This window comes from Eubalaena glacialis, chromosome 7 (assembly GCF_028564815.1).
Source record: "Eubalaena glacialis isolate mEubGla1 chromosome 7, mEubGla1.1.hap2.+ XY, whole genome shotgun sequence".
Lineage (NCBI taxonomy): Eukaryota > Metazoa > Chordata > Mammalia > Artiodactyla > Balaenidae > Eubalaena > Eubalaena glacialis.
The window spans coordinates 55980457-55988507 of record NC_083722.1 but is presented as its reverse complement, the minus strand read 5'-3'; the positions used below and the strand labels follow the sequence as shown (position 1 = coordinate 55988507).

At 46.0% G+C, this 8051-nt stretch overlaps 1 protein-coding gene across 1 annotated transcript; it reads right to left on the bottom strand.

The window, feature by feature from the left end:
- Window positions 1–5292: 5292 nt before the first annotated feature.
- LOC133095729 (extended synaptotagmin-1-like) lies at window positions 5293–6646 on the bottom strand (the record flags this gene model as incomplete). The annotated part of the gene is given in 2 exon segments (XM_061197457.1): window positions 5293–6374; window positions 6377–6646. Coding segments are annotated over 2 exon segments (1281 nt in total), but the record flags the coding sequence as incomplete, so codon positions are not given.
- Between the last annotated feature and the right edge of the window lie 1405 nt (window positions 6647–8051).

Here is an 8051-nt window from a genome sequence, read left to right as displayed (position 1 = left end):
GCTGGTTTGGTGGTGCTGAACTCTCTCAGCTTTTGCTTGTCTGTAAAGGTTTGAATTTCTCCATCAAATCTCAATGAGATCCTTGCTGGGTAGAGTAATCTTGGTTGTAGGTTTTTCTCCTTCATCACTTTAAGTATACCCTGCCACTCCCTTCCGGCTTGCAGAGTTTCTGCTGAAAGATCAGCCGTTAACCTTATGGGGATTCCCTTGTGTGTTATTTGTTGTTTTTCCCTTGCTGCTTTTAATATGTTTTCTTTATATTTAATTTTTGATAGTTTGATTAATATGTGTCTTGGCGTGTTTCTCCTTGGATTTATCCTGTATGGGACTCTCTGTGCTTCCAGGACTTGATTAACTATTTCCTTTTCCATATTAGGGAAGTTTTCAACTATAATCTCTTCAAATATTTTCTCAGTCCCTTTCTTTTTCTCTTCTTCTTCTGGGACCCCTATAATTCGAATGTTGGTGCATTTAATGTTGTCCCAGAGGTCTCTGAGACTGTCCTCAGTTCTTTTCATTCTTTTTTCTTTATTCTGCTCTGCAGTAGTTATTTCCACTATTTTATCTTCCAGGTCGCTTATCCTTTCCTCTGCCTAAGTTATTCTGCTATTGATCCCTTCTACAGTATTTTTAATTTTATTTATTGTGTTGTTCATTGTTGCTTGGTTCCTCTTTAGTTCTTCTAGGTCCTTGTTAAATGTTTCTTGCATTTTGTCTATTCTATTTCCAAGATTTTGGATCATCTTTACTATCATTATTCTGAATTCTTTTTCAGGTAGACTGCCTATTTCCTCTTCATTTGTTAGGTCTGGTGTGTTTTTACCTTGCTCCTTCATCTGCTGTGTGTTTTTCTGTCTTCTCATTTTGCTTATCTTACTGTGTTTGGGGTCTCCTTTTTGCAGGCTGCAGGTTCGTAGTTCCCATTGTTTTTGGTGTCTGTTCCCAGTGGCTAAGGTTGGTTCAGTGGGTTGTGTAGGCTTCCTGGTGGAGGGGACTAGTGCCTGTGTTCTGGTGGATGAGGCTGCATCTTGTCTTTCTGTTGGGCAGGTCCACGTCTGGTGGTGTGTTTTGGGGTGTCTGTGGCCTTACTGTGATTTTAGGCAGCCTCTCTGCTAATGGATGGGGCTGTGTTCCTGTCTTGCTAGTTGTTTGGCATAGGGTGTCCAGCACTATAGCTTGCTGGTCGTTGAGTGAAGCTGGGTCTTGGTGTTGAGATAGAGATCTCTGGGAGGTTTTCATCGTTTGGTATTACATGGAGCTGGGAGGTCTCTTGTGGACCAGTGTCCTGAAGTTGGCTCTCGCACCTCAGAGGCACAGCCCTGATGTCTGGCTGGAACACCAAGAGCCTTTCATCCACACGGCTCAGAATAAAAGGGAGGAAAAATAGAAAGAAAAAAAAGAATGAGGATAAAATATAATAAAGTAAGATAAAATAAAATAAAGTTATTAAAATAAAAAAATAAAAAATAATTATTAAGAAAAAAATTTTTAATTAAAAATAAAAAACAAAAACAAACAAAAAAAACGGACAGACCGAACCCTAGGACAAATGGTGAAAGCAAAGCTATACAGACAAAATGTCACCCAGAAGCATACACATATACACTCACAAAAAAAGGAAAAGGGGAAAAATTAATATATCCTGCTCCCAAAGTCCACCTCCTGAATTTGGGATGATTCGTTGTCTATTCAGGTATTCAACAGATGCAGGTACATCAAGTTGTTTGTGGAGCTTTAATCCGCTGCTTCTGAGGCTGCTGGGAGAGATTTCCCTTTCTCTTCTTTGTTCATACAGCTCCTGGGGTTCAGCTTTGGATTTGGACCCGCCTCTGCGTGTAGGTCGCCTGAGGGCGTCTGTTCTTCGCTCACACAGGACGGGGTTAAAGGAGCAGCTGCTTCGGGGGCTCTGGCTCACTCAGGCCGGGGGGAGGGAGGGGTACGGATGCGGGGCGAGCCTGCGGCGGCAGAAGCCGGCGTGACGTTGCAGCAGCCTGAGGCCCGCCGTGCGTTCTCCCGGGGAAGTTGTCCCCGGATCACGGGAGCCTGGCTGTGGCGGGCTGCACCGGCTCCCGGGAGGGGCGGTGTGGAGAGTGACCTGTGCTCGCACATAGGCTTCTTGGTGGCGGCAGCAGCAGCCTTAGCATCTCATGCCCGTCTCTGGGGTCCGCGCTGATAGCCGCGGCTCGCGCCCGTCTCTGGAGTTCGTTTAGGCGGCGCTCTTAATCCCCTCTCCTCGCGCACCAGGAAACAAAGAGGCAAGAAAAAGTCTCTTGCCTCTTCGGCAGCTGCAGACTTTTTCCCGGACTCCCTCCCGGCTAGCTGTGGTGCATTAACCCCTTCAGGCTGTGTTCACGCTGCCAACCCCAGTCCTCTCCCTGGGATCCGAAGCCCGAGCCTCAGCTCCCAGCCCCCACCCGCCCCAGCGGGTGAGCAGACAAGCCTCTCGGGCTGGTGAGTGCTGCTCGGCACCGATCCTCCGTGCGGGAATCTCTCCGCTTTGCCCTCCGCACCCCTGTGGCTGCGCTCTCCTCCGTGGCTCCGAAGCTTCCCCCCTCCGCCACCCCCCCACCCCCCCCCCCACCCCCCCCCCCCCCCGGTCTCTGCCCGCGAAGGTGCTTCTTAGTGTGTGGAAACTTTTCCTCCTTCACAGCTCCCTCCCACTGGTGCAGGTCCCATCCCTATTCTTTTGTCTCTGTTGTTTCTTTTTTCTTTTACCCTACCCAGGTACATGGGGAGTTTCTTGCCTTTTGGGAGGTCTGACGTCTTCTGCCAGCGTTCAGTGGGTGTTCTATAGGAGCAGTTCCATGTGTAGATGTATTTCTGATGTATCTGTGGGGAGGAAGGTGATCTCCGCGTCTTACTCTTCTGCCATCTTCTCCTCCAAGCCCCCTTTTCTTCCTTTTGTTTCTCATTTTTAGTCTACCATTGGCTTACTTTGTATCTTCATATTTTAACTGATTAATTTGTTGGTAGTGATAGCTCTTCTATAAATCTTGTCACCTCCACCCCCACCCCGCAAACACACACCAAATAAGACTGAGTTTGGAAAAAGTCACCAGGAAAGATTTTCATAAATTCTCCAAGGATGAAAATGAGAGTGATGGGAGCTTAGTGAGTGAGAGGCTGAGTGGTGATTAATGGGAGGCCTCAGGGAGCATACAGGGGCCTTGTTTCCCCGCAATGATGGTGAGAAGACACAGCTGCTCATTAAGGATGATGGTGGATTATTTTCAGATATGTTAAGTTTTTAAATTCTCATTCAACAAAATGCACATTGCTTACATTCCATCTATCTATTCAACTGTCAAATAGTAGATGTAGGTGTAGCATGAACAGCCAGCTGGATAGCATGAACCATCTAATTTATAGTCTTTTTTTCTTAATTCTTGGGGATTTTGATTTTATGAAATATTGTAATGGATAGTAACTTAGGGAGGGTTCAGGTAAAGAAACTGATCCAGAGTGCCTACTCAATGAAATTGATCTGATAATTTCTGCAGTTTAAGAAATAATTTATTTTAAATTGTTTTATTTACCTGGATATAGATTAAAATGTGAACATTTTTATTAAAAACACTATCTTCAATTTAAAATACACAATCTTTGAAGCATTGAGTTATGAGACAAGTGTATATCACATTTTATTGTAAGAAAGCTGAATGAAAGATTCTGGAAATATTTGTTGAACTCTTCTGTATATCAGGTGCTGTTACACTTGTCTCCCATGGTTCAACCAAATCTACACGCTTTATTTTTCCATACATTTTAGTAGTAGAATATACAAATATATACTAACACCTTCCAAGTTTTTGTGACACCATCTTATATATAAATCTTATATATACTAGGCAGAGTGCACAGATGATAGTAAATCTAAATGAATGAATTTTTATCCCTCTTGATCTTATTTTATTTGTGTCATAAGTCAGGTTCCTGGGAAAGAGACTCTGAGATTCTGAGACAGTCGTTCAGAAGTTTAATTTGAGGGTGCTGTCAGGAATAGTACTTGTGAAGAGTAAGGAAAGCAGAACAGGCAAAGGGAGAAGGTAAACCATGATGCAATTGCAAAAGAAGCCTCAGCTGATCCCATGCGGAGCTTAGGAACTGGGATGGTCCTTCAGAGTTTTTCCATGAGACAAAGTGTCTGGGTCTTTTTGGATGCAGGCTGTCCCCAGGGTGGAACATAATCTTGGGCAAGGTAGCTTCCTTCAGCTGAGGACAATTTTGGGAAAGGAACTGAGTTGTGAGCCATCAGCAGCCAATATCCCTCAGCAGGAGGAGTGAGTTCCTTGATCCAAGAGGGATGTGTTGGGCACTCAGCATCCACTGTCAGCACACTATGTGAGATTGTATCATTTTGTCATAAAAATAGAAGCAACAGGATAGAAATAAGCAAAGGGAGAAATGTGGGTAAAAAGGGAAGAGAAGGAAAACAATATATCAGTATTTGGGAAAAAGGGAAAGTATAGTGGAAAGTAAATAAATCTAAAAATAAAAATTTGTGTGTACCAGCCACTATGATTTCACGCACAGCACATTCCCGGAGAAGGTAGTTGCTAAAATGGCCAAGGTCACAGAATGAGAGTTTTGGAAACCACCTGTGAATCATGATTCAGAGGATTGTGCCATAACCTTCAAAGCACATGAAAATGAATGGAAATGCATTCTGTTAAACTATTTCCTAACAGAGGTCATTCAGTCATAAGAACACTTTCAGAGCACGAAGAAGCAGGCTTGATGAATATTGATGCTGTAAGTGAAAGAACTTAAATTTAGCAAATTTGAGTCTTGGCTTATCTATGAATTGTCAACTTTTAATCATCCTATGGATGATTTTTAAATGATGTCCATTTGGCTTTGGAATTTGTTACAAGAATTTTGGGAGGAGCCCATTGATCATCTTGGTTTGGGTTTCCCCAGAAACGGACCTGAGACAAAGATTCAAGGGCCAGTAGTTTCCTGGGGAAACTACGTGGTTTTTTTTGTTTTTTGTTTTTTTGGTCTTTCAAAAAGCTGTATTTGGCATAAGCTAATGCCACTGCTAGTGCTGCCAGTGGCCAGGCACAGACACAGAAGGTCCTGAGGAGCTGGGCAGAAAGGAGAATGTGCAGGCAGAGCAGGAAATAGCCAGCTCACGTCCCTGTCCCAGGAGCCCAGAAAGATAAAGGCCGTGTAGTAAAGGGTAACATATGGTCCTCCTCTTTGGCCACGCAAAGGCCCTATCATGGGCCTGGGAGGTGAGATGGCTGAGAGGTGTAGCCTCTGCCCTTGGACTCCAAGCTTTAGGCTCATCACATTGAGGCGGTGATGCAGTGAGAGGTGAGGCAAGGAGACAGAGCAGTCAGGCTGGTAATCTCCGGCTCCTAGGAGCTGCCCTTGTCCTTGTCATCCATGAGGTCATACCACTGGACTGCACCCTGGGAAAGGTCTATCTCAGCGAGGTCCAACTGCACCTTCCCTAGCAGCTCACGCTCTCTTGACATGAAGGAGGAACTAGACTTCACAGAGACATCCAGCTTTCGCCAAAAGGCCTCATCCAGGGGCAATTCCCACTCAAACCGTTCATTGAATTCAGGATTTAGGGTCCTCTTCTTCTGTGAGGTCTTCCTCTTGGTGCCCTGGTTCTTGTCTGGCAGTAGCAACAGTGACACGTAGGGGTAGGGGGGATCCCGTTCATTTTGTCGAAGGGCCCAGCAACTGTGAATGATGCTGACCAGCTTGCGTTCTTCACTGTAGTACCAAACAGTCAGTTTCACCTGGCCCACAGGCCCGGCTGGAGCCTCAAGGGGACTGTCACTGCGTGTTAGGCGCTGCCGGAGCTCTGGGGCTGAGGAAGTGATGTGAGGGAGTCCCCTCCAGAGCTCTGGTTCTTCGCTCAGAGATGAGGAGCTGTGGCTGTAGCTGTGGCTGTGAGCTTCCACCCCTGAGTGCTGGGACACCAGGACCCCGAGCTGTGCTCGCAGTAGCTCCTGCCCTGGACCATTGCTGAGCATAAACCAGCGGTCCAAGCAGAGCCGGTCAGCCACGAGGAGCTCGGAGAGAGGCAGGGATAACAAGCCCAGTGTGCCAGTCCCCTCACCCCGAACCTGCAACTCCAGGCTCTCAGAGTTTGGTTTCCTGATGAGAGAGGAGGCACTCTCATCCCAGACAGGGGCTGACGTTTGGAAAACAGTCTTCGTTTTATGAGAAGTATCTCCCAAAGCAAGAGTAGCATAAGGGCTGGGAGGCTTGGTACCTTTTCGGAGCCTCAGGTCCTCAGCCCGCTCCAGGTAGACAGAGAGCAGGGCTGCTGCCAGTTCTGCACTCTTCTGAGTCTGGATCAAACCGTTCATCTGCAGCACCTCCTCTAACTCGGCAGCAGTGGGACGGGGGGGGGGGTCAGACGCTCCAGACGCAAGTGTAGGCGGCCAGATGAGACATCCTCCAGGGTCAGCCACTCATCAAGGAAGCCATTATTTAGGACTGTGGTGAGACTCACTTTACACCTGCCCAGAAAGTCATCCTTGTCCAGGTCCTTGTCAAAAACCTCAACCTCTAGCTCTTGGCCTGGAATTGATGTGACGATCACCTCAAAGACCTCGTTCCAATGGGGACTGAGATCTTCCTCAACAACGCGGCTCTGGAAGCTTCGTCCTCCCAGGTTTAGGAAATGTTAGATGGTAGCAGGTGATGATATAGGGATGGAGAATGCAGCCCATCAAAGGTAGTCAGGAGCTTAACCCTACTGTGAAAAAATAAACCACACTGGAGAATTATCTTGACGGAGGGGCAAGGAAGTGGGGGTACTAGTCACCAGGGCTTATTGTTCTCTCAACTTCAGGTCTGCTTTGTGCACAGGGGGAGCAGTCTCCCTGGGCTTAAGGAAGTGGCCGGGGGGGACAGAGAGGCAGAAACTGAGTGTTGGAAGCCTGCAAATCAAGCCTGAGGGGTGCATGCAGGGAACTGTCAAGGCAGCCTCTGCTACATTGATGGTCTGAATGTATTTTTCTTGTTATGATATTAAAGTTGGTTTCCATCCCTGAGAATGTGCCAAGTTGTGGCCAGGGGAGAGAGAGCTGGCTGTGTGCCGAGAAACAGGAGGAAACCCTTGTGAGATTAAACATTCGAGCGTGGGTTGGGCACAGGGCCATGGAGGGTTGACAGCAGCCTGAGCAGGCACTCATGCCATAGGAAACATCCTGTAGATGAGAGCTCATCACGGTCACCAAAGGTGAAAGGTGGGGGAAGAGATAAATTGGGAGATTGGGATTGACATATACACACTACTATACATAGAATAGATAACCAACAAGGACCTACTGTATAGCACAGGGAACTCTGCTCAATATTCTGTGATAACTTATATGGGAAAAGAATTTGAAAATGAATAGATATATGTATATGTATACATATATATGAATCACTTTGCCATACACCTAAAACTAACACAACATTGTAAATCAACTATAGTCCAATAGAAACTAAATTTTAAAATAAATAAATTGAGAGGTCACACAGGCAGTTTCCTCCAGTCGGCCATTTGTACCATAAGACTCCTGAGCTGGAGAATAATGGCAGAGTGGAAAGTTTTCAGGTGGCAGTTACCTTGGTCCTGTGCCAGGTGTATTACTCACCACTCACAAAGCTCCAGCTGGTATTTACCACCCAAGAAAAGGGGAAAGAAAAGAGAAGTTCTTCTGCTGATTTTCATGTCACAGAAGGCATGAAAGAGGAGACAATGCATTGGGGAAGAATGAGAAAATTTTCCCATAGTCCTCATTTATTTTTATCACAGGATATCAGTTATTTGTACCACTTTAGGGAAAATAAGAATCTAAAGAGTTTTGATTCTTTAACTAAATTTTGTTTGTTAGCCTCATATCTAAGGAAATCACATTTAATCGGCTCACTTCCTGAAGAGCTAGTTTGATATCCTTGACTTAGATTACTGCTGTGCAGTTAGGGTCAGCTTTCCCCTCTCCTCCCATGCAGAGCTGAAGGGCAATGCTGGGGCTCCCAGGACATGCAGTAAAGGATGAACAAGAGACGTCCTGACCCTGCACATTTTCTTA